This window comes from Andrena cerasifolii, chromosome 7 (genome assembly GCF_050908995.1).
Source record: "Andrena cerasifolii isolate SP2316 chromosome 7, iyAndCera1_principal, whole genome shotgun sequence".
Lineage (NCBI taxonomy): Eukaryota > Metazoa > Arthropoda > Insecta > Hymenoptera > Andrenidae > Andrena > Andrena cerasifolii.
The window spans coordinates 13,254,112-13,280,443 of record NC_135124.1 but is presented as its reverse complement, the minus strand read 5'-3'; the positions used below and the strand labels follow the sequence as shown (position 1 = coordinate 13,280,443).

Here is a 26,332-nt window from a genome sequence, read left to right as displayed (position 1 = left end):
ATTTAAATGAAATTTGCCCGCACAGCGAGCGCGGCGGGCGGCCCCCTTTTTCAGAGCCGGCCGTTTTAAGAGTAGGTCAGGGTGTTCCATTCGCGGAGCGGCCGCCCGTCGCAATTCGCCGCGCAATCCGTCACGATATTGGAGCGTTTCCTCGTCAGCCGGCCCGACGTCGGCGTTTTAAGATATTAGATTCGCGGTGGCCCGGACAGAAGGTGTACAGAGGGGACCGGGGTTCTACATATATAAACGTCGCGCAAACTGTATCCACGTCGAGAGGGAGCGCTCGGATACTCTAATTCCATAGAGTATCCCGTGGGAGAGCCGCGGCGAGGAAAATGGATTGCCGAGCTCCCCTTATTCAAAATAATGCGAACCATAGGCGGCACGCGGTTCCTTTGGCCTGGCGACGTCCTCGCCAGGAAATTGCTACTCCGACGCTACGGTTCCCCGGTCTTAACGGGCAACTTTTTGTTAATTAAACGTCCCGCCCCGGCCGAGATAAACGGGGAGAGAAGGCAGCAGGAGGACGCTCGGCGAGATAGGGTAACGATTCGAAAAGTTCCGTGGAACGCGGTCGGATAAGCAGTCCCGCCGTCTGCCTTCATATTTTCGAATGAAAGGGGGACTGGAATTTTGCAAAAAAAAAAAAAGGGAGAGATTATCCGCTATAATCTTGCTCGCCCAGCGTGGGATCCCCGGGAACTCGCAGAGGCCGCCCTACTCCTCGATGATTATCGCTCGTCCCGTTCGTGTTCCGTCGTGTGCGCGGAGAAAGTCGAACTCGATTTTTCAGCGCGATACCTCGACGGCCGTATTATGTAGCTTTTATGTTATTTCGCGTGCAATCTCGTCGCAGGAGTTGGGGGCGCGGGACAGAGGCCGCCGTCGCGCTTTACCCGCCGGATAATTAATTAAAAGCAGCGAATTTTCGCTGCGCGTATATTTTAGGCTCGCGCGCTCCACCGCGATTGCAGGTGTCATTTGCAATCTCGCCCGGGAAACGAGCGGGTTTTGCGGGATCCGGGATCGATTGACGGTAATCCGTCGCCCGCGGGGCTGCTTGTGACGAAGGAAAACGCGCCCCGACGCCCATTTGTTGTCCGATGCGTGATATTCTGTTATCGGAGGGGGTGGCTTCGCGTGGGCGTGACTTCCGCCCCATCGAACGTCACTTTGCGCGATATATTCTTCTCTGACAGATCTGTGTACCTCGAGCGCGGCCAGAAGCTCTAAGAATAACAACTCGAAAATACCTCTAATATATTCAGCCTCGGAGGGGAAAGAACGGAGACAGGGTCGCGGAGAGAGTAATATTTCACCGGTGAAAAAAAAAAACCCTCGTTTCCGCGACTTTTCGAGCCCGCGTAAAAAGCATCCGCGACGAAGCAGCTCCTCGACCGGAAACCGAATAAAAACCGTCCCGCGCTCCCGATACAGTTTTCGCGGCGGTTGATTCGAGACTCGGTGAACCGAGGGGAGCGAGACTAACCGCGAGAAAGAGGGTGGCGGAAGAGTGGGAACGAGGGCACCCTCGTGAAACACCTCGACGACCCTTGCGTTTGGCAGTGAAATGTAGGGTGAACTTGCCTAAATCGTACCCCTTAACAACAAATGCTTACACGAAAAGTAACGCGGAAAATGAAACAAAATTAGTGGTAATCGACTCGTCATTAATAGAAGAAACAGTTTTATAAACTCAAACAACAAAAAATAATCAACTTCTATTCATAAAAACGATTTATTTTTAATATGGAAAAAACGCGATTTAGGATTAATGTTAGTTATCCTAATTCGTACTTTCAAATTTAATTACCACAACCATCACAAACATCTTCAAAAGAAATTCTATCTAATCATATTTTCCTGTCTATTTTTTTGACACAATTTATAAAACTAATTTTCATTTTCATCGTCCCTCTTCTTCTTCTTCTTTTCTTTCTTTTGTGTATTGGTTTTGGCGATAATCTTCCTCTTACGAGTTTCCTTTCCTGTTCTAGTTTTTCTAATTATGATATTCTTTTGAGCATTTTCCAATTTTTTTCCAGATTCTTTTAGATGTTCGTACCAGTGCAATTTAAGCTTACACAGGGTGGCACGTCTTAGGTTAAAAGAAACAGTCGGGGTGGGTACGATTTAGGCGTAGGTACGAATTGGGCGAGTTTACTTAGTTTACTCTACTGTCGAGAGGCTCTCGCGGCTGGACACGATCGCGCGAAACTGAAGGGAAAAGAGTGAGGCGCACGTGGGGAACACCGAGGCACAGGATCGCCCTCGGCGGAGGTGGAAGAAGAATGGGCGGACGGAAACTGCTGTTTCATCTCGGAGTCCGCCAAGTTGGCAGGGCCGCCGCTCTGTTTGCTTCCTAATTACGAATGAGAGGGAATAAGACGCGCGAGTCTCGAGGAACGTGGGAGATGTGGTGCAAGAGGGGCAAAGTAAGAAGGCGCGGGAAGACGCAAAAAAGATGAAGAGAGAGGCAGGAGAGGCAGCGGGTGAATTCAAGCCCAGCGCTCGCGGAATTAAGATTCCATAGTGCAGGCGAGTTTTGTGTGTGCCTTGCAATTTCCTGGCTAACCCGAGCGTTCTCTTAGACCCGCTGCTTCCCTCGCCGGAGCTTCTGTTCGCGTCTAGGATCGATAGACCGCGTCGATGGCTCGATCGAGTTTCACCGCGGCGTCTGGGACTGATGTGTTCCTTTCCGCGGGTCGCGTGGACAGTAATAATGTGTTCTTGTTCAATGGCTTATCGACGCGGAAGCAAGCGAATTTATTAGCTCCCCTCTGGTCCCTGCATCGGGATTGCCAGCAGACCGGTGCCAATTTCAATCTATTTCGGTCGTTACAGGGCCACGTACGACCAACGAACCGGGATGACCCGTGTCCCGATTGATAGTGGAATTCCACGGACCTCCGCGACCTTCTTTTTGCCCCTGTTACCCAGGCAAATCGCTCGTAACGGCTGGGCTTTTAAAACGCGACCCGCTCGAGTAATTAGTGGACCGATCGGCCGCCAATTTGTGGACGACTGCCGCAGTCCGCGCACGCATCCCCTTCGTCGTGCTCCTCGGGGCTCTCACCACCAGGGGATCGCCGTGCGCTCTCGTGTTTTGCCAACTAGCGAGGAGGCTTTCGAGGTCAAAATCAACGCTCCGGACATGCGATGCTTTAGTTCTCTCCTCCCCTACTCCCGCAGCATTCAATGCTGCAAACTTTTCCCCCGTTGATGTATTCAGCGACGAAACAGACGCTCCAGCACGGCTACCGTGACTTCGCGATTTCAGTTTCAATTTTCTCCTAAAATTCGAATTCAGCTGCACGCTCGCGCACATGCCGGTATTATTGTTCCCCCATCCCGGGCGCGCACGCGAAACGCCGGGGCTTTAGGTCGCGCTGCACCGCCTTCCCCGCGTAAATAAATAAATAAAACGCGACGGCGGAGCGTTTAATGGGTCGTGGTAGGGTCGACCGCAAGAAAGACCAGGCGGAGGCAAAAGCAATTTGCGCCCGCGGCGTTGAATCAAAATTCAGTTCAACTAAATTGAAATCCTGTAGGAGAGTTACGAGGTAGCGCGTCGACGCCGCGCGTCTGCAACGGATTCCGGCCCGGAATACCGCTTCAGACATTAAACAGTCCCGGGGAGAAATATATTCCGTTGAATCGCCGCGATAAAATACCGTTCGCTCAGTTATTGTGTATAATTCGCGCTAATTCGGTAGCGGCAGCCCTTCTTGCGTCACGACAGGGGAGTTTTATCGCAAGGCCGCGTGCAATTAGAAGAGGAAACGTCGCTACCCCAGTGATTCCAAGTATAAAGGCCGCGCGTGGGCCGGATCCTCGTAAACTAATTCCACCGTTAACCCTCTAGTGCATGGATTTTTAATTCAGTTGAAAAAATTAGACTAGTCTAATTCGGGGATGGAAAGATCGAATGCGGTGTTTGTTTTCAATTTGGAGGACGTCTGGGCAGCCTTCTGGGTCACCGCCTTAAAGCGGGATCATGTAGCAAGTACAGAAAATGTAGTGGTTTTTTTATAAAATAAATACTTTATTTTTAATGAAAAACTATGAAAAACTGTTTAAAAAATTATAAATTTTTTATATAACAGAGAATTATTTTATTGTGCATTGTCAAATTTAACAAAGCACAGAAGAAGCGCGAGCTGGCCTAAGGTCGGTATCAGAAATATTGGCCGGTGAATTCATTTTCGCGAGCAGCGATCGAGGAGAAATCAGCCACCATTTGACGATCGTGGATTTGTCAATTGGAGTTGCGTGGTTCCCGAAGGATATGGTGAAGTAACGGGAACTGTTTAACGGGGCTGTTACTTATTCTGAGCGTAATAGTTGTGTGCTTTACGAAGGTATGCGTAAACCAATACGAGATGAAAATATCGAGAAAGAATCAAAATCCCTATTCCATTCGATAGATCACTACACAAACTACTTCCCAATAATTTTCTTTTAGCTGTACAGTTTCGGGAAGTATTTTAATTGATTTTCTTACTTTCACAAATAATTTTCGCAGCATTCTTAGCTCAGAAATGCACTTCAAACTAGATTTCTGTCAATTCGAAACGTCAGATTGACAAGCTTTTTAGGCTAATATGTGCGGTGTGGCAATACTTTTAAGGCTGGCAACTGAGAATTCTAAAAAAAAAATTATAGGCGCTCAACTTCTGGATTAAACAGGTGTATGCACTAGAGGGTTAATAATGCCATCGGGGAGGATGTGGGGGCGGAGAAAAATTTATGAGAGCACCCCCGACACTACTGGCCCCGCGTAGCGTGTACACAGAGTAGGTACGCGAGCTCTATCGACCGGTAGAGGCGAAAATGTGTGAGCCCGTCGATACGTGTGTTTACGGTTTTCGTGTATCTAGTCTGTTTACAGTCGCGTTCGCGCGTGCACGCGCGCCTCAGCGCTTGTTTGCGCACGTACAACCCCCCGTGTATATCTAAATGCGTGTCCACCGCCCTCCCCCCCCCTCCCACCGCGCTTCCTGTCGCCGCTACCCTTTTTCTGCTCGCCCTTATTTTTTTACCCGGGAGCCAGTTAGGCGGTCGGCTAAAAAGTGGCACAAGTAACGGGGGCGCGGGAGAGGTACTCAGGAGTAGCTATCCACGAAATTCGGCGATACCATCCGAAACTCCCTGGCGAAAAAAACCTTTTAAAAGGGAAGTTTCACCTGGCAGGGTAAACTCGAGGGAGAGACTCGAGCTCCCGCGTGGCGGTGTGCTCTCAGCCCCGATATTTTCCAGCGACGTGGAAAAAAAGTGCAGCAAACGTTGGTTCGCGGGACCGTCCAGGAGTAGCCCGAAAACTCGCTCCCCGCAGGCAAGTAATTCTGTGTATCGGCTTTCGCCCGGGAGTGACGTCGTCGTCGGGCTCTGAACGCACCAATTCGCGGACCGTAATTTTGTAAGCAATTTCGCGAATCTCGGGCACCAGTTTCCTGGATGTAGCTACGGCCCCTTTGAGGATTTTCAACGGTAGTAAGGAAGGATTGGCGCGGCTGGGGGGGGGGGTGGGTGGGAGTCGGAGAAAACCGACGAGGGGGATGGTTGAGGTAAGTAAGAACGGGAGCGAATCGTCGGTCGAATTGCTGTGTTCGGTGGAATCAATCGTGTTAAGTGCTCGTACGGCAATCCGGCTAATTTCCTACGATCCTACCAGGGATCCCCGACATTTGTCGCGCTCCGGGTGGTACGTTCCCGTCTTTCGTGGTTTATCCCTCGCGGCAAGATTGCGCCGGGAACGGTGACGTGGCCACTCTATGGACGAGCAGCCGAGTTGCGCTGGAAATTTGGGAGTATCCAGCGCTGATAGGCTCGAGATAAATACAAAGTGCAGCGTGAGCGTAATTAATCAAACAGCGCCACCCTCCCTCCCTGCCTCGCGGTCTTGTTAATTTCGCTGATTAATGGAATTCACGGTTCATGCATGGGTTCATCGATGAGCGATAAGTAGGACGAAGGTCGGTTGACGTTCGCCTGACGCGCGCAGGAAGTCCTCGGCGGGGATGGTGATGAATCTGCTCGCTGTTAAGATATTGCACAGCGATCCATCTAATTCCCTGGTGATCGATGCTCGGAGTCAACACCGTAGAACCATCCAGGGTACGCGGGAAATCGCGAGCGACACCGGCGACCGTGGAAAAGTCTGCCGCGCGAGTAATTAATCACGCTCGAATTTCTCGCGATCGGATGTGCCGAGCTGTGGTCGTTCAAAATACACTGAACGATGCTATTTGGGTTCGTCCGGTGCAAAACAGGGCGATCCACACTGACTAGGGTAAGCAGGCCAGTAGATGGACGGTTTAGCGGATTCCGATGTTTACATCAAGGTGTTTCTTAGAAATATCTGATGTATTAGAAAAAAAATCAAAAGCTTTGCACGTAAAATTGTATAAACTTAAAGAGAAAAATTACCGTAAGTGAAAAAATTATTGTATTTAAGCATAAAATGATGAAAATTCTACTCATAGCCCGAATCACCAGTAGATGGACAGTTTAGAACCAATAGATGGACGGGTGTCTGGCTAGACGTGTAAAAGGCTTATTAGCTATAGTAGTGACCTAGATTAAGGCATTTTTTCTTAAAATATAGTTTATTTCATCAAAATTAAAAACGTACGCAGTCTTCATTGTCCGAAAACTGTGCAACAGGTTATGGCCCCAGAGTGCAAATAATTGTTAATATTTCAATCCAATCATATATTACATACCTCTTTACAATACGTCCAAACTCGTTTTTTATTAACTTGAAGGCACAAAAAAAAATTCAATAAACGTATTAATGTTTTATAAAACAACAAACGTCTTTTTCTACAAAATAAAGAAACAATAATATAGATTAAAACTCTAGTTCTTTCAATAATTACCGATTAACCAACGATCCGTCCATCTACTGGCCTGCTTACCCTAGGCGACTCCGTTTAGTCCGATGCCTGACGTTATCAGCGTGTCCGCGTTGACTCGGACTACTGGCTGGCGCCCGCGTAGGCGCGTGCCTCCGCTACTGGCCAGCTTCTGACCAAGGACGGGGCCACTCTACTTGCAGCGCACAGACGCGTCGCTGATCAAACAGCGCTCGCCTCTTATCGCGCGCACCATCGCGCTTAGTCGTTTAAACTTTAAACGTTAAACGACAATATTCCACGGCAGATCTCTAATTACTGGAAGTAAGTAGGAAGCGCCGTACACAAGTCGCAAACAGCCCTCGCTTGCTCTGGAGATTCGAGCACACAAGCGGCGCGCAATTTCGAGGCACTTTGGGCTCTAATCGCGGAGGCAGGAACACGTCGAAAGCGAAAGTCGAGGAAATCGCGAGATTCCGCGCGGTGGCTCGTGCGCCCTCCAACTAATGACATTTAGCGAGACGCGAGGGGAGACGAGGAGCTCCAGGGATAACCGAGCGGTGAAAGAGAACGGGCAGGGCTGATGCTGGGGGCGTTTCTAATTAAATAATCCAGGCTAAATTACAGGTATTCGGTCAAGCAGCTCGATACGCCCGCTCGAATGCTCGCGGCGGTTCGAGACCCGTCCCTGGGCACAATTAATCTAGTTAAGAGCGGATACGACGACCGAGGATTTCGTGTCTGCTGGCTCGCGTAACAGGCGCGCGCGCGCGCGGGCCCAAACTAATGCACATCAAGATGCGAGGAGTGGCACCGTGGAATTTCTGATAACGACAACGGCGAATTCTGAGTGGCTGGTTAATCCAGCCGCCGTCATTATTCGCAACGGATTACACCCTTGTTTTCCGCTCGATTGTTAAGAGGCGGTAATTAACACCCATCAGTTCCTTCCCCCGCTGATCCTCCTTCGAACGTAATGCCAGTCACGTCGCTGGGAATCATTAACTATTATGTCGCGATGCTGGCGAGTATTGTTCACACCGCGGACGTGGAATATTCCTCGGAACAGGTGCAACGGAGGAAATTCCGTTCTGCCTCGCGGAAGCATATTTGACGCTGGGAATTGTGCGCAGGCCGGCGCACCGATCCGTTGCTAGCAATAAGAAGACAGCCCCTATTCCATTTTATACCCGTCACGGGAAGTTCGCGGACAACGGTGAGCTGTCAGAGTCGAAGATGTTGAACTGGATGGTCGCTGTTGGGCAAGATCGTGGAGAATTCTGGGCCAGGAGGATCCCCAAGCCCGTCGCTGTTGCGCCGTGAAAGGCCGTTGGCTGTGTGCAGACGAGAACGGCGGGTGTACACTTGACGAGTGCTCGCCGACACGTCTGTTTGTTCGCCGGGTTCTCCCGCTTCCCGTTGGAAGTTGGTTGCTTTAATTGAGTCACTTGTGTATCGCGCAAGGCGTTTTACGTACGCGGGCGAAACAGGTTAGTCTGGAAAGTTTCTGTCGCAGTAAGTCCCCGGCCCGGGGCGTTTCCTGCCGCGAGACGTCGCGGTTCAAAGGGACGAGAGAGAGAGGGAGGGAGCGCTTCAGGTGTTATTTTTTTCCCCTCCCGTCGGACGGCTCCTGAAAACTTTTCCCTTCTTTGAGGCGCGCATCGTCGCTTCGTCGCTGGGCTGCTCCTTTCACCAGCATCCAGGCTCCTTCGACGCTTCGCGAGGAGATCGCTGACAAGGAAGGCAACCGATTCCACGGGAATTCCATGCACAGTTCTCGCAAGGCGAAGATACGCAGGGAATATCGTTGCATTCCGAACCAGTGCCCACACCGGCAGCGTTTCACCGACACTGGAGCGTGGTTCCGATAAAAGCGGAGCCTCGAGAGGCGGAGGATCGATACAGAAGCCGCTGCCTCGTATATTAATAACGCTATTAGCTTATTATTACCAGGCCGGGGCGAGTTTTTACCCCAAACACTTGACGGCCACTTGAAGCGTTCGACGTTACGCGTTGATTATCGATGAAACTGCTCGGGCCGCATTAGCCGCTTACGTGGCTCCGTGCGCGCGGTTAAGCAACCGTCGCGGAACGATTCCGACGCGACGGTCGGCCGGTGTAATTGTGCTGCCCCGCGCGAGCAAAAGTTCCTCGGGGCAGAAAGACTTTTTCTCGCTTCGAATTTTTCCGTGCGCAGAAGGCGCGAAAATCGCTACAAAGGGGCTCTCGACGGTTGCTCCTTTCACCACTCCCTCCCGCCCTCCGGTCACCGACCTTGCCCTCACCACCTCTCTCCCTTGACAGGCAACAATCGAAGTTCCACTTCTCGCGAACGATTTAAACCTCGGATTATAATTAAAGGTAGCTGAAAGGGCCACTTGTTTCATTGCCCTCCAGGGTCTACTTCCATTCGCGTTAGAGCGCGCTGGGAGGGAAAGGTCAATACTTTACTCATCTCCATCGGATGAAAGTTCCAGCGAGCTACCAACCCCTTCCCGTTTCTCTCTTTGTTCCGCCGTGTTCCGCGGTCCCGATAGAACCGTGAATCGTAATTCGACACCTGGACTGGTCTTTTTTCCTGCTCTCCCAACCCCCTCGAAGCTGATTTACGCTCGTAACCGTCGACCTCGTTATTCGTTTTACGCTCGCCACGGGAGAACAGAGTATCCGTGGCTCTCTTGTTTCCAGCATATCCAGAGCAGGGATTTAGGTCGATATCGCGGCCGACTGACAACGGCGGGTGTTTCATCGGGACTCGATTACAAATCCGTTTCATTTAGCAATGATTCCGTTGTCGTGAGTTATGGTGAAACTATGGAGTCTCTAATTCAACAGAGTTAACTCCCCTCATCCAGTAGCGCACTCAGGTTTTAATCATCGGCGGAGCTGAGTTGAACGGATAAAAATATTTTTAATGTAAATTCAATAAATTTGAAGGATAAAATCCGTTTTTTTCTTTCTTTTTACAAAGCTCCGGAATTACCTCAGTCGAGGTTAAATTAATCTCCTTTTTCCTATTTCTTCGAGGGTGCCAGGCCCTCCCCCCAACCTCTGGGTGCGCCACTACCCTCATCTAATTCTGTCTGTATGTGATTTAAGCAGCGAAGATCGTCGAAGGGAGGGTAATAAGGAATTACTTGTAAATTAACACCACAGCGTCGCGTTCGAGCATGTTCTCGAATCGTCGCTAGCGCGAACTCGATTATTTCTCCGGTGTCGCGGGATTTCGATCCAAGTCGAATTAATCCGCCGCCGAGCCTTTAAACGCCGGATTAGAGGCTCTCCTCTCGTTCGAATATCACGGCCGCGAGGAGAACAAAGCGCGCTCCTTCCGCTCGACAAAAAAAAAAAGGAGCGCCGCGAAACGAAACGGCAAAAAAATTCCGAGAGGCAAACAAAAGGCGAGCCGTCGATAGCGTCGATAAAAGCGGCGTCGGGTAACGAAGTTTGCCCCGATGTCTCTTTGCACGGTGCAGCTTAAAATTCAAAGTTTCCATATCGTCCGCGGGGAGGGAAGGGGAGAGCTTCGCGCAACAAATTTTACGACGGCGATAAAATTACTCGGCTAAAGCCCGAACGGAAGATCGGTTAAATTACGTTCCCGGGCGCTTTTCATAAACTTCGCGGAACTTTTAATACACATCCTGTAGGCGGCGCGCTTTATATAAAGCTCGCCCCCCTCCTGCCTCTGTCCAATCGTCCTCGCCCCCGTGACAGGCAACCCGATCCTCGATTATTTATCTCCCCTCGTGCATCCCGCCCCTCTGTGCCCGTTCGCTGTATCCTCCTCGATTTCAACTGGGAGAGAACGTACGGTTCAACTTAGATGATGTTAGTTGTTCCGAAGACTTGCTGGGATACCGTGCGAGTGAAATCAAAGGGATGAATACGTCGGAGCAGAGGGTAACTACTTAGGTACGCAGGGTATCTTGGTCGTAACTGGACAAACTTGGAGAGGTTATTTGGTTTGTCTTAGGGATATAATAGGATACTGTGATCGTTTTCAACATCCGCAGGGTAAGTAGGATGAGTCAGAAAATTAGGCAACTTAAGGTTGTTCCTTGATAATCTGCTAAATTCAAGAATTCTTTCAAATTTCGTCGAAAACTAATTTGGAACACAAGTTCAAGCTACAATAAAAAATCCTGCCAAACGTCAATTTAGTTTGTCGAACCATTCTTGTACCAAAAATTCAGAAAGAATTACCTATTTTTCGGCCCAACAAGGGGCAATCCCCCCTTAAGTTTACAAGTAGGGACATACTGCTTAGTTTTACCACTCGGCTTCGCCCGGAATTTAGATTCTGATTTTATAAAAAAAAAATAGTCGCATGCATCTGAACTAGCCAGGCATATTGAACTGAGGGTAGATTTCGTGATTCAAGAGTTTACTGTTCGAAAGTTTTTGGGCGACAGACAAACACACAAGCATATAAACTTTCTGCTTTATATATTAAGATAAATCCGCTATTTTCGGGCTGCGGACGTAAAAATTAGTGTCGAGACAAGTGGAAGGTGGAAAATGAGATCGATATCGCAGCACAGCGGAGTATTTGCCCGGTAATGAACCGTTCTCGGTACGGTCCAAGTAAATCGTCGTACACGGATCGTACGTACGGGTCCCGTGACAAACGATGCCCCCTCCGCTCCCTTGCAACCCTCTGCTCGTGCTTTGTTCCCGGGGGTTCACCACTTGTTCAGGGTTGTAGGGTTGGTTCTCCATGGGCAGAAGGTGCCTCGTCAAGAAGGCGAGCCTGTCCCGTGCCCTCTGCGTTCACGCCTACCACGTGTACGTGGGTTTTGTGTCGGAGAGCACGGGAAATTAGTAAGTGGCTGTCGATGTCTTTCACAACACCGCCCCTTGCACGCAAAGTTTTAAAGTTTCACTATTGGCACGCGAATTTGTACCCGAGGGAAATTGCAATGTTTGTTCGTCGTCTGTTAAGAAACCGTTCACTGAATTCGAGGATATACCAGATGTTTCCTGAAGGTATTCCAGAGGGGTTTAATACGGTACGAGAGAAATCGTAGCGAGTAACCACCCACCGACCAAATAAATAGGAATAATATTTACGCTGCGGGGATACGTGGACGAAAGCCGACCGCCCGCGACCACGACTTAGCTTGAAACAATATATCGGCCACCGGTGGGCAAGGGGTAAATATTTCCCCGGGTATACGGCAAACACTGTCCGGTACTGCTTTCGCCTCCCAGGGTGTCTTAAAACCGGGCTTTCCATCGTGAGTGCACGCGAACGTGATAACACGCGTGAGGAACGACAAATAAAAGTTCTCCGGATAGCCAGTGCACCACGAGAATGTCCTCCCGCGTTCTTCAAAGTACCAAGAGCGAGATTCTACGACCTCGGTGAGTATACTCGAGGAAGCAACGAAGGAGGAAATTCTTTGTCCATAGACACTCTCGTGCCTTAATGACTACACACACCTCGCGCCTAGTAACACGCCTAGCAGGGAGAAAGAAAGGGGGCCGCAAATTGATTACTCCGCGTTTTAGAGCCGCTGGGTGACGTTAGCGATAAGGAAACCGAGAAGGGACCTTGTAAAATGTAAACGAAGGATCCGTGGAGGGTGCTCGGTGTACTCGATAGAGCGTGCTTTTTCGCCGGGTTGAAAAGGGAGAAACGCCTCAAGGGTCGTTCTATTTTTTTTCACGCGAGAAATGCCGCTTCAGTGCCCTAATGAACCGCGATAACTCGCGGGCCCGTGGTTCATTAATGGTACACGCCGGCTGAGTTAAATTACATTTGCGCTAATTCGAGTTGCAGGGCGTTAACGTCGATTCCCGCGCTGGCAACGCGAGGCCGTCTCGGGGCCGTGACGGCGGAACGTCGACGCGGCCGACCGACGTCGCACGGAAATATCGTAAAACCTCGAGGGTTCCGGCCACGGGGAGCGGCCGATCGTGAGCGCCCCAGAGCAGTTGAAACGCCGAGGAATAATGGAAATACTTACGAGCTAACGAAGGTCGGAAATGGATCGCTCGCTGATAACTCAGAATGGCCTCCTCGTAATTCTTCCTGCCCTGCTGTAAAATCCCCCTGGAATAAAAAGAAACAGCTGGTTAGTGGAACGTGTAACCCAGATCTCTTTCGTTCCGAGAACTCGCGATACCGCCGTTCCAACGAATTCCATTTGTTGCTCAAGGTCAATGAGCTACGATCCCTCGCAATATCTCTCTCATCGATCATTTTAACATATTTTTTTTATTAATGTTGATGACAAGCACAGAAACAACTGCCATCCATACATGCATTGTAATAATTTGCAATGGAGATTCTGGGACAGTGGTGAGCAACCTTTTGTCCGAAGTGGGCCACGAGTGGCAACCTACTACTCCACGCGGGCCGCGATATTAAATACATAAATCTAACTAATCCAAGAATTTTAATTTATGAGCTGAATTTGTTATTCCTGACATTGATTTACAATAAAACGTTTTTTTTTTTAAATTTGAGGTACTGTTTATTAGTAGTATATACCTACATATTATAATATAAACAGGTATATGTATGTATATTTTTCTAATTAAATGAACTTAAATAACCATTGAAATTTACTGAACGAGATATTGAAGTTAACAGAAATGAGAAAAATGAAATAAACGTAAAAAATATAAAATTATACAAAATTAGAAAGGGGTAATTTTATCCTATTTTTTGGCGCACAATTCATTCCGATATCTTTTACAGTTCAAAAGATATATGCAAATGTTCAGACGGGCCAAATGCGGCCCGCCGGTTGCTTATCACTGTTCTAGGATAATACCTACCAATTAATTCCAAAAACACACGCCTGATAATCTTTAGAAACGTCCATCGATGATATACAAATAAACAAAGCTCATCTTACTACGTCCTACCTACGCTAATGACCAACTGCATTGCTAACCCAAATTGCTATGATTCATGTCGCTAAGGGGCATCGTCCCAGGCCAATAAATCTGTCTCTCTATCAATAAAACAATCTATGCTTCCATCTACCCGCATCCGTCCCATCTGAGCCCCCTCGCGCAAGCTGACACGGGGCTGCAAGTCCCTAGACGCACCCCCACCGGAGGGAGGCAGCCTTGAACCAGCAGCTGCATTTGATTAGACTACAGCCAGAGCCTTCCGCGTTCCGCGATCTGAAATCTGAACGTATCCAAGCGTGTCCACCGACAACAATCGCCCGTATCCCAAGCCTCGGGCGATTAATCTTCCTTGGGGCAATGTCGCTTTCAGAAACGATAAAAATATTACTTGTCAACCGATGACTTATCGCGCGAAAGTCGCCCAGCGTAACGCGACCAAACGTCGCAGCAGTGCAGGGGGCGCAGGGGCGACAATAAACGAACTTCGTAACGCTTACAGGCCGAGGCCAGCGGGGCACATATTTTAAGAAAAAATTCATTTTAACGCGCCGGCGATTAATCTCTCCCCTCGAACGTTGTCACTCGGAGACCGATGAAAACATCAGTCGCCGGAGGTCGGGCGTGGGGTGATTTACCGGGGCCGGGCCACCCAGAGATATTCTCGCTTTTGTTAATATTTCTCCCGCGAGGGTGTTCGCGTCAAAGTGCAACGTTTTTCGAGGGCGTAGGTCGCGCGATATCGCTCGCAGTTATTTTACTTCGATCGTCCTATTATTTTTCCTGCGGCTCGTCAAAGGCGAAGGGATTCGCGGGGATTTCCAGGCGATCGATCAATCACGTCGTCAATCGAGCGCGTCGGGGCTGACTTCGGAGGGTTGGGGGGAAAAAAGCGGGTGGAGAAGCGAGGGGGAAGGAATGAATGAAGCGTGTGTGTCCTCGCGATCGATCGATAATTCATAGTTCCATGTACGTCGATCCGGGGATGGTCAATAAGGCGCGGTTTTTGTTGCGACTGGCGCGAGATGTGTCTTCGGGGGAGCCGTGCTCCCCGATCGGCCGGGATAAGCGCGAACAAACGGACGAACGATACGGCGCGCAAATATCCGGGAAATGTGGGAACGCGTCGACACCTGCGGGAACCACGGGACCGATAACCATAGGGCCTATCGCGGTCGTTAATATCGCGGCAACAATCGCGACCGTTTCATTGTTCCCCGATCGCGGACCTCGATTCCGCGGAATCGCATTATTTTAAACCGACTACGAGAGTCCCGGCTCCCAGCTACACAGGCCTGACGTAGTCGTTCCAACTTGTCCCGGGCGTGGACGAGAAAAAAGTTGCACTAATGACACGCTTTGTGCGCGTTCGAGAGGACTGAAAAATAACTGAAAAGGTGAGGAAAGAAAGAAAATGTCACCATGGCGGGGGCTGGGGGATTAGGGGCGGAGGGAGTGGGAGAGAAAGGGAGAAACAGGATATTTCCTTTTCCGGGCAAGCGAGCCGCCTGGACCGGAGGAGTTTTCCTGTTCGTTAACGAGACGCTACTCGGCGTTCGTTAACTTTCAAGATGAATATTCGCGCCATACGTAATGGACTCCTTTCTCTCTTCCGCTACCTATTACCGCTTGTCTCTTGTAGCCGCGCTACCACCTTCGTTCCTCTCGCAGCAATCCCTCTGGTTTGCACCAATTTGCAATTGTCCGCGGTATTTCGCTCGCTGGGACGCGGCGTTTCTCGTCGCGTCGCAGGGGAAAAAAGGAGAAGATCCGGGGAAACGATCGTTTTAAGAGGCGCTTAATGATAAACTCTTGGAGTTTTCGGTGTGTTCGTCGCATCCCCGTCCATCGCCGGGCGTAAACGATCGAAGCTACACGCGTCCCGGGCGATTTATATCGCGCAGAGGCGAGGTACATTGTTCTCGTTATTCCACGGGAAATCTGTTTCCCCTTACGGTTAACTGATTCGATTCGGTCCTGGGTCCTCGTTTCGAGTCCCCCTCATTTCGAGTAGTTTACGTCAGCGGAACGATGAGGCGTGAATCGAGGGAGGCGGGGGCGGCGCGGCGTGGATAAACAAGCCGGCCGATTGTTGAAATAAAAACATTGCTCGCCGGGGAGGGTATTGTTGGACCGTTGAAGCTATTATTCGATGGCGGATGTAACGAGCGGTCGCGCGAGGCGTGTAACGACATTTCGCAACGGCCGCGAGCGGCTTTGTGCCCGCGCGGCTCCGTGACAAAGAGCAGGGCGCTTCGAATATTCGTGGACGACTGGGTCCCGCGTGTGTGGCTCGTCGAGAATTTTATCCACGGCCGCCGAGGAGCAGTAAGGGACAAAGAGTTGCAGAGGAGCGAGTGACAAAAGGGCGGGAATTCTGGAAAAATGAAATGAAAAAAAAGGGGGGAAAAAGACGGAGAGAGTGGAAGGAGTGGCGTTTCGTTGGTATTGAAGCAGACTATCTGTTCGTTTAGGTGTTGCGCCAATAAAACAGGCGCGGCCGTAAAGCTCGTCGCGTCCCTCATAACGTTCACGCTGATAAACGCGTCGCGCGGAAAGTCGGCCGCCCGGCGTGCGCGCAAACGCCGCGGGGCTCCGACGAAATATCGAAAATACCGCGCGCTTCGAGCTAAATAACGGTGCGACGATACGTGTGACGTGCTTATAGGAGAATGCTTGTCGGTCGTTGCGAAAACGCAGGATGAAAATATTCCGCGATCGCGCTCCGACGATGGAAAGCTTCGAACCATGGAAAATCGCGTACCGGCGATACTCGCGTCAGGAATGCTGTTGGGGAAAGGTGGGATAGTTGATCAGCGGGGATACACGATCGCATCAGCTTTTTAATTAATATATTGGCAATTTGTGCCTGCTGTCACGCTATCGTGGTAATGTTTGCATTATCGCAACACTTCGCGTTGCAGTTTTCTTTTGGGAGCATAGAATAATGTTGTTTGAAGGTTCGATCTTATTTGCAGCCGAAAGGTAAATATTTCGGGCTGCTTGTTCTTCCTCATTTTCGAGTAAATGTTGCATTTTCAACGATTTGAAATGTATTAAGTGGAAACAACACTTTCTGGTCTATTAATGCTATTTGTTGATTGATTTAAATATTTAAGGTGTTATTTTTCATCTTTTCATCAAAAAGAACCGTAGAACGGCTAATGAAACAGAAAAATGCGGCAAAGAAAGTGTGAAGGAAAATATTTTCTTCATCATCATCTTAATCAGATGATGTCTAAGTGAAATGTCATTTATGTTGTTTTATGTCATAGAATTTAATTGTTTGGTTTTATTTTTTCAGTTATTCTTTCAAATCAGTTGTAGTTTACTTTCTTTTTATGATATTCCCTTTATTTCATGTTATTGCCGAAGATAATAAATATTTTTTAGAAAGTTAATGTGTTATTTACTCTTAAAGTTCACTGATCAAGTCTCCCCTTCAGTGGGGGATACTTGTGCATAACGTCACTGTCAGAAAATCCTGAATTTCAGTGATTAAAATTAGTTTTCAGCTCTAAAATTTGTACAAGTATATTGAGAATACTCTAAGAATCACAGCTTACATAATTAAATACAAACAAAGCAACCCATTATTATTATTTTAATAAAAAAAAGCCAAACTGTGATCAACTATCCCACCTTTCTCCTACTACGTTTCAGTTATGCGAGCCATTATATACGAGTTCGCGAGATTAACTCAATGGCCTCCTCCTGCAACGTGGGCACCACCATCCCCGAGGTGCAATCGTTCTCCAAGTCGAACCTGACGGACCATTAAGGCGATGGCACTGCGCAGCCAATCGCGGCGAGAAGAACATGCCCCGGTATCGAAAGAGAGTTACACGTGTTTGTCCCCTGTATCTTGCACCGCGCGCCACCCCCTGTCGCGCGTTCGAGCCGCGTTAATCTACTGCCCACCGGGGGTGATTCTTTGGAGACGACGGGTCGGCGACAGCTGCTAATGCGATTGGCGTCGCTCTCGAGGCGGCGAAGTTTGATGGAGCGGGCTGGGACGGGGGTAAACATCGGGATACCGGGGAATAAAATTCCGCGAGCGTTGTATCGATGTTTGGCCTCGTTAATCGTCGATCGCGATACGTTACGCGGGTAGCCGCGATAAACCATCCCACACCGAGCAGCCAACTTCGCGATAAACCAGCCACGGGCTTATGGATTCCAAAGGGCCGTTTAGCCCGATAATGATGGGGATTACGGAGGGGCGAATAAAAAAATTCCAATAAAGGAACGCGTGCGCGAGCACGGGTTTATCGGGCTAACGAGTCCGTCTGACCAGTTACGCTCGATACCACTGGCGGCGATCTGAGTGGAACGATGCTCGATAACACGTACGTCCCCGTGTCGCATTGTTCCCCGCGAATATCTGATGTACCTATAATTATCGCTGCCGGATATTGCGCAGAGTGTCCGATAATAGCGCTCCGCGCTCCCCCCCCCCCCCCCATTTGCCCGGTAATGGGTGAACGGTAATAAGCTCTCGCGGTATTGAAATTACTCCATGTTCGATAGCATCGAGTGGCCGTCAAACTCGAATACTTTCGCCGGGACGTATCGAGTGACCGGGCGCAAATGGAGTTACTCGCGGGGAATAACGGCCGGGGAAGTAATTGGGGCTACCGGGGACATTTGGAAACGAAAAAGCTGATGCACAGCGGAGTGCTAGCCCATGGGTACTTTGGAATAGAATCACTGGATCTGCGGACAAAGGCTGGAATAATCAGAGGCATGAGTCTAAGGATCTGCTACTCTCGAGTGAAAAATAGAGAATGTAGCGATACCTCCGACTTCGCCGCTAGAGGGCCTCTCGACCGATTCCGCTCTCTCGTAAGTGCTCCCTCATCTAGTAGACCGGGGCGAATCGGATCGCTTTGTGTTCGACGGTAAAAAAATACTAGACAAACGTTAAAACAACTAATTTTATTATATATTCGTGACCAGTGCACCTTTGGCTTTCAGATTAATAATAGAAAATAAAATCAAACTTAAAAATGTTTCTTCTGCAAACAAAACACTAAAAAGTGAGAAAGCGTGGGTTATCCGATTCGCCCCGAAACTTGGATAATCCATAAATTTCTGGAAAAAACTGAAATTTTCCTAACCTTTAGAATCAACTTAAACAAATCTAATTTAATGACAGTGAAGTCAAGTGACACTACTCAGCACACAGTTCGGAAGGTCATTGCCGGTTTTTGCCGCCTCTATCCGCGCAATACCAGCTTCCCTTTCTCTCCATCTGTCCTAGCTACAACCATACCTTCAACCACCGCCACAATAAGACCCAGAAACTTTTCCATCTATGATACCACATCGACCAACATCGAAGCAGACGTTTCGCGAAGAATCCACAGCCCTTCTCTCGCGAGTTGTGTCATTCCACCAAAGAATCCATCATCGTGGCAAACACCCGCGACTTTCTTCCCCTATACGGAGGGACTCGGCCGATTCGACCCTCTCGATCCAATAACCGCATACAGCAGCGGAAGGTTAACGGTGCGCGGCTGTAGGCGGTCCATCCCCCAAGAAAAGCCGAGCAATTCCTCGGGACCGGTGTAATCGGATCGACGGGCATCGTTCGTCTATCGAGCGGGAAAATCAATTTGGGCGAGGGTCGCGGGACCGGGCGGTCGGCGGCCAACCATTCAGAGGAGATGGCGCCGCGGTGATGACCGTCATCGCCATTGTCGTTGCCGTCACTGTCGGGCGTCGGGCTTGCCATCCCGCTGTCACCGTTGCTTCATCGAGCACGAGGCTATTGTCGTCGGCGTCCTCCTCGACGTCGTTGCGGTCGTATTGGCGGTTCACGCCTGTTCGACCGTTCCACATCGACAAAAGACCCCCCGGTGCCCGCAACCATGTGCCAGCGGATTCACGCCAAGGCACCACGGACGTTGGTCCTTTGGCCCTTTCCGCTCGTTACGTCGCTCGTATTACGCCGCGAGATTGACGGCTCGCGAGAGGATCGGCTGCCCCGTTCGACGACGTCCGATAATTGCACCTTCCCGGGCACCCGTAACCTCGCGTTCTAAACGTAACGATCCACAATTTACGACCACCGCGACGCGTTTTAACGGTCCACCTGCCCCTGAGGCTTGGGCGCAGCCAGGCTCCGCAGGGAGAGCCTTGGGAATATTCCTGTTGGTCGCGCGGAGAACGTGCGATGAAAGAATCAGGGGGTGTTAACGGGATAAGGAACGTTCTTATTACCGAAGAAGTTCATCAGGATCCTTTCTGACTTTTCGCGGCGTCAAGTGCTGACAGCGTGCACTTTGATGAAAGCTCGGCTAAGACCGAATACCAGCGACACGGGACTTGAGAAAATTGGCCTCCTTTGAGGAGAGGCAGTTCTCAGGTCTCCGCGACGCTATTTCCACCCCCGTGATTGGCAATATTTCTCCCTAATCACGGGGAAATAAGAAAGAGTCGTAGAAGTGGATTCAGAAATGAGACTCCCGCCTAGCCTCTGCCACTCTTTGAGTCTAGCTCAAACTTTGCACGCTCGCCGGGTTGTAAATGGCTCAGTGCTCGCGCTGACTTTGCGCAGCGAAAAGTCGAGGCGAAAAATTTCGCTCGCCGGGTGATTACGTTCCATCGAAGGCTCGAAACAAGTTCCTTGCGCATTAATTGTTTGTTAGGGAAGCGCAAGCTGCCCCGTAGCTTCCTAATAGGATTACATCCTCAGCTAGCATCGGGCGGCGCATATTGCGAGCGGAAGTTGCGGAACTCCGAGGCTCGGGCATCACGGGATTAAGCGTCGCGACTGTAAAAATTCGATCGGAAGATGGGGTAATCGCTTTCCCCCCCGGGGAATAGAGATTCGAGGCGTGAATGCATTCGCGCTACTCAACTTTCGGGGTCAATATATTTCCCATAGACCGGATTTCCCAGTTTCCTCGTTTGCCGATCAGGCTGGAATAAATTCCTAAGTCTTAAGGGATAAAGAGTGGGCTGCGCGGCTCGGGCCGATAGGGGAGTCTATCAGGAATATTCAGAGTGAATCTTGGTACCACTGAGGACGTAAACTAGTCGGATACCCAGTATGTATAGGGGAAAGTGGGGTAAAACGGAACACCAATGTTTCTGTTAGATAAGAGCTGCGAATGAGTTGGTATCGCGTGACATGGAACCAAAGGGTCCTCATAGCATTTTGTGATAGACCATAGACCCCTGCACACGTTATTTTTCCATTAAGAGAGTTGGAAAAATTTCCGGTATCGACGTTTCAATATTCCGTTGGACTTTCGACCACTTTTCGGTACTTGGATTTGGAAAATTAATAACGGCAAGTAGATCGTTGGATTCTATAGTCCTTACGCTACATTTTGACGTATATCAAAAGTTCTTTATCTCGTGCTGAGGTGTAAATATTAAATGTTTACTAAATGACTGCATGTAAAGGGTGGGCCCATGAGGCCTGCACCAGTGCTGAAAAGGAAGATGATACATTTGTACGTGATTTTTGTTCATAAAATAATAAACAAACCGCATTAATCTATCCTCCTTTTACGATATTATATTTATATTTAATTATTTTCCGTAATTTTCATGTTCTCTAGTAAAATATTTTCTCTTATATGTATAATATATATTTTTGTTATATTTTATTTGCAATAGTTATACCTAAAACATATATTTATAGATTTTAACATAACTTAATACATTTTAAATCATAGAAATAAAGATTTTGTACGTTTACACGGTCTTCGAGTGGGTGTTCCGTCTTACCCCACCATTTCAGCGAGGCGAAGATTTCAATACCTCTGGTAAATTTCATTTTCCGTCGTTCCCAAAGATTTTTCTTAACAATGACTTTGATTTTCTTATAGTCTAAGGTCCACTGAAGACTCCTGTTGAAGTCTCGTGTCTTTTCCTCCTCCCGATTTTAAGTTATCACCCTCCAAAGTTAAGCGTTCCGTTTTACCCCACCTTCCCCTACATACTGATCATCGATGCTAATAAAAAGGAGCTTCTGGGGGATATTAGCCGGTTTGAATGTCGTTGAGCTGGGATTTCCGTGGAGAGCGGTCGACGAAGCGAAAGAAGAAGCCTCGAGCCGATAAGGAACGATAGCCCTCGACGTGTATGACCGTCATCGATGTCGTGGACAGTGTTTTTTCAGAGAGTCGACCTGGTGCTCTCTACGCGGGGTATTTGGCAATGTTCCTTGCTCGAGGGGCTGGGAGTCTCGAGCTCGATGGGGAGCAACGCTACGCAGGAGTCGCCGTTGAACTCGAGGGGAGAATTCACGCGGCGCGACGCGCCATTAGAAAACGGTCTCGCGGCAGGCGAATGGAAAACTTCAACCTAGGGTATCGATCATCGTCGCGGAACAAATTAATCAGGCCATTCGTTACACCTGTCGTTTACACGTTTCGCGGAGAACCGAGGCTCTCGCGCGTACCTGCCACTCGTCTCCGCTTCGACGATCGAAAGGCGGTTAAAAGCCCACGCTTCGCAGAAACAGGCTCAGAGACTTGCCACTCCATCGCTAGCGTATCCATCCGACTCGCACGAAGCCACGCGCGACTCGCCTGTCGTTTCTCCACCTATCATCTCGTGCCGCGGGAGAACTTGGTCACGCGCGATAACCCAAAAATTTATAGAGCCGTCGGGACGGGCCAGGAGCGATCGTTTGCTGGCGCTTTAGATCGAGCGACTGGACTCACGTTGCTGCGAGCTTGGAAGCGGAATTTCCGCGTGGAAACGCGTCGATCAGAATTTTGCGAAAGCGGAGAAGCGAGTTAGACAGAACCTACCCACGCAGCACGAATCTTAGATATTTGAACGTAGAATTTAAAGCCTTGGAGACTTAACTACGAAAGAAGCGAGAACGCGTCGAAGCTTCCGCGCCAGATTTGTCGGTGGAAAATTCGAAGCCAGCTCTCGGAGTTGAGGAAGGGTTCGGTGAATTCTTCTGCAACGTTACAACGTGATATCGTTCCATTCGGTATTATTGGACGTGCGCGGCCAGACACGTATTCACCTACGTTCGCCCAGGGTTGCATGTTTACGTGCGTGCGGAACCAGCCGCGGGCAGACAGACAGACGCACACACGCACAGAGTTGGCGGAAGGGTATTATCGCGAAGCGTTCAGGAGGCAACGGTGTACGAGCGCTAATGCGTCGTCCTCGCTTCGATCGGAGCGAAGAGGGCCACAACAGCGCGCTGTCGCTTCTCCGTCGAGGCTGGCTGGCTCGGTTCTACCTGCAGCTGCAGCTGCAGCTGTCGGCCGACTCGGCGCGCATCGATCGGCTCCGACGAGCGTGAATCGCGTTTCCACCGAGTACCGCAGCCACAATTGCGATCTTCCCTGTCCCTCCCTTGTCCCTCCTGCCGTACCCACCCTTCCTCCCTCCCTCCTTCATCTCCACTCCCCCGCTTCAACCCCTTTTCCTCTCCCTGAATTATTTTTTGCAGCCAGCTTCCGCAGAGATCTTCCCTCCCCACTTTCGTCCCTTTTCCCTCCCTCTGTTTCCTCCCTTTTTTTCCAGCCCCCGCAAAGCCGATCTTCCCTCGGGCTTCCTCGATCCCGCGTGCCTCGCGTACTCGAAACTTTCCGCGGTTACGCGCCCTGCCGCCGGAAGACCTCTGAACGCTCCCCGTCCACCAAACTATCCCGCGTTCCGCGTTACTGGGAATTCTTCTCGCCGCGATTTTCGAACCGCAGTGGAAGTAACGCTTCTTGAAACAAGCGAGATTCCAAGGAATGCGTTTGTACGCTCGGTTGTGCTCGCCGCGGGAGTGTTGACGCTGAATCGCTGGTTTCACCCTGCTGCTAGAAAAATCCGCGTTACAGACTCAACGCAGCGTCGCAACGGGCACGAAACTTGGATCCCTTCCACGAACCATTCCCATCAAGAAAACTACCCGATTTGAACTCTTCGCGGAAGTTTCTCGTCGACCGGCGAAAGAGTTTCTCGCCCCGTTGGAAGGCGCAGTTCACGAGCTGTTTACAAGAGCAACCGCTCGCGCGGCCGATTGTCCCCGGCTGTGCTGCAAGTTGCTGGCAACTCGTCGTCGGGCACGGATGAAGAAGCGCGACCGCCGTAATCGTAGTCGAAGCGGAAGAAGAGGCGAAGAAGAACGACGCTCCGAGGAAGAGTGGCGTCGATCCCCACAAATATATTCGACTGTTTTGAAGCCGTTAACGTACCTGCTTACGCTTTCGCCGCGGAGCTCGCCTCTTTCTTGTTTTGCCCGCTTATTGGCCAAGTTTTCAGACGGGGCCGCGTCGTATCGCGGGCGCCTCGGAGTTTACCGAGTTCCTTGTCGTTTGCAAAGTAAATCGTCCGCGTTCCAGACCCACCCTACTTTTTCCCACCCTCTTTCTTCATCCGCGTGTTGTTCCGCCGCCGAGACGCTGCACGCCCCGCAGACTTCTCCGCGCGAAAAAGGCGACACTCGTACCAGATCGGTCGTCGCGTTGTTAAATCGCGCGAGGGAAGCAGGCCAGGGATGAAAAGGAGGATACCGCGGAGATACGGCGGAGGGAGACGCTCGACCGCCTCGGTGCATCCCACGATCGTCGTTTGGTCGGATTCAATTTCGCTCGGCCGGCTGAAACCGAATTGGCTGGCCTGTCGGTCTGAAAATTATGCTTCCCCGCATGGTCGACCCGCGCTCGAGACGTTCCGAGGCAATTACACGACGCGCAACGGTGAATCTAGACGCTGGTTTCCATGTTCAGAGGGATCTTGTGCTCGAAGCAGAGTCGTTCAAGGTGCGGACAGAAGACTGCGACCAAATGATACAAGGGGATATTGGAAACAGTGGAAACAGCTTCGCGCGAGCGTAAAATAGGGCAAATAGCACCTCGCGGAGTGTAATTCTAGACGATTCTGTCGCCAGGGGCTCCACGAATAACACTAGTTTACAAAATAAAAAAAAATTGCGCACCAGATGCAACTATCTTTTTCTTATGTCTCCTCATAAGAGAAACGAATCCCAACACGAACAAAAGACAAAAGAAAGAGCCCAAAAGTACAGACTCAACGTAAGAAATGAGAAACTGGGCCCATTTTTGCGATTTCGATTTTTTCCAGATGATTAAATAAATTGTCGATTTCAATTTCGGTCGAAAAAATTACTTTTTTCACACATTTCCGCCGCTTTTAGCGAAACTAATGAACCGACTTAAAAAATTGTGAGGTACATTTGTTGGTGATTCAATTATCTTTAATTACATATAATTTTCGACCGTATCGTTCATTCGCAACACGAAATATTCGCAATTAAGTGGGACTACCGTTTTGACAGACAGGTGAAAAGTTCGGTTATTTTCGGAGTCAGCGGGCGATTTTACATAAGAAAAAGATAGTGGCATCTGCTGCGCGAAATGGTTGTTAACTGGTGTAATCGAACGCGATCAGCCACGGAATGAAAGATGCGCGACGGCGAGTGAAATGCGGAAACGGGTGAAAAACGTGCCACGGAGCGACACCGGTGCCCGACGATTGTTATTAATTACCTTTCGCCCCAGTTCGCCGCGACGACTCGCCGTCCGCGCGGCCCCAAATTCGCCCCGATTCCGCTCACGTCCCCCGCATCGCTTACGCCCTCCTCGCGCCGCTACCACCACACTTTCACGCACAGTCACACACACAGGCGCGCTAGCCGCGAAGTAAGACCCAATTTCATTCGCGTGTTCGGACTCGAATTACCTACCGACTCCCGACGGAATACCAGTTAATAACGACTTTGACGGACGGACGGGTCATAGAGGGGGTTGGTTTCGCCAGAGGGGCGCAGCCTCGTGGATCGGCCCGACCCCAGGCGATGAATAAGCAGACGAGAGAGTGGCTAGATCGGTTCAACGTCGAAACCCTATTATTCCGGCGAGTTCAATGGAACAGGGTCTAGCAGAAGACGGGGTAGGAAAGAAGGAGAAATAAAGAGGGCGGGGGTGGGGGATAGCAGGTAGTGGGTTCGCGCTAATTTTACATCGCTTAAAATTTATAGACGGGATGTTAAGGCGCTTATTAAGGCAGCGCTCGAGCACCCTCTAAGATTCCGTAAGTTTCCCCTCTGAAGCACCCCGGTAATAGCTCCTGCTCGAGGGCCAACGGCAAATTGGTCCTCTTCCCTCTTTGTTCACCTTTTCCCTCGATCCTCGACCGTCCCTTTTTCGATCGATAAGTTTTCTAATAAGATAGGAGTTCCGGTAGTCGCACGGTTCTTGCGCGTCTCCCTCGCCCCTCGTGACAGGGGCTGCGGTCTCGTTAAAACCGCCCTCTGTCCCCGGCCAGTGACTTTCCAACAGCTTTTTTCGCCCCCCCGCCTCGGCCGGATGCGAGCCATTTTTTTCCCCGAAACGGACAGGGCGTAGGTGTGGCGCAGAACGCGCCACGGCCACGGGAAGGGAAGAATTCACGGCTCGTTTCCGTGGAAATTGTACCTGTCAGCGTCGCGCGGAATTTCCACGGCGCGTCGAAAAATTCCAGCGTCGGGCCGCGACAGCGACGAGCGACGGAGAGGGAGCAACAACGAACGAGCGGCTGCCGTTTGATTCGCCAGCGATTACCGCCCTGTCGTTTGTAAATACGGACGTTCGTCCAGCGAACGTTGCGCTGCGCCAATTGAATTTCTTCGC

The 26,332-nt window shown here is 50.1% G+C and overlaps 1 protein-coding gene across 3 annotated transcripts in view; it reads right to left on the bottom strand.

The window, feature by feature from the left end:
- Nucleotides 1-26,332, bottom strand: part of Tmtc2 (Transmembrane O-mannosyltransferase targeting cadherins 2) — a 175,831-nt gene that overhangs the window by 35,603 nt on the left and 113,896 nt on the right. For all 3 annotated transcript variants that reach the window (XM_076815904.1, XM_076815903.1, XM_076815902.1), the window contains exon 6: nt 12,830-12,915. In XM_076815904.1, coding sequence (XP_076672019.1) covers nt 12,830-12,915 — 86 coding nt within the window. The remainder of the gene's footprint in view (nt 1-12,829; nt 12,916-26,332) is intronic.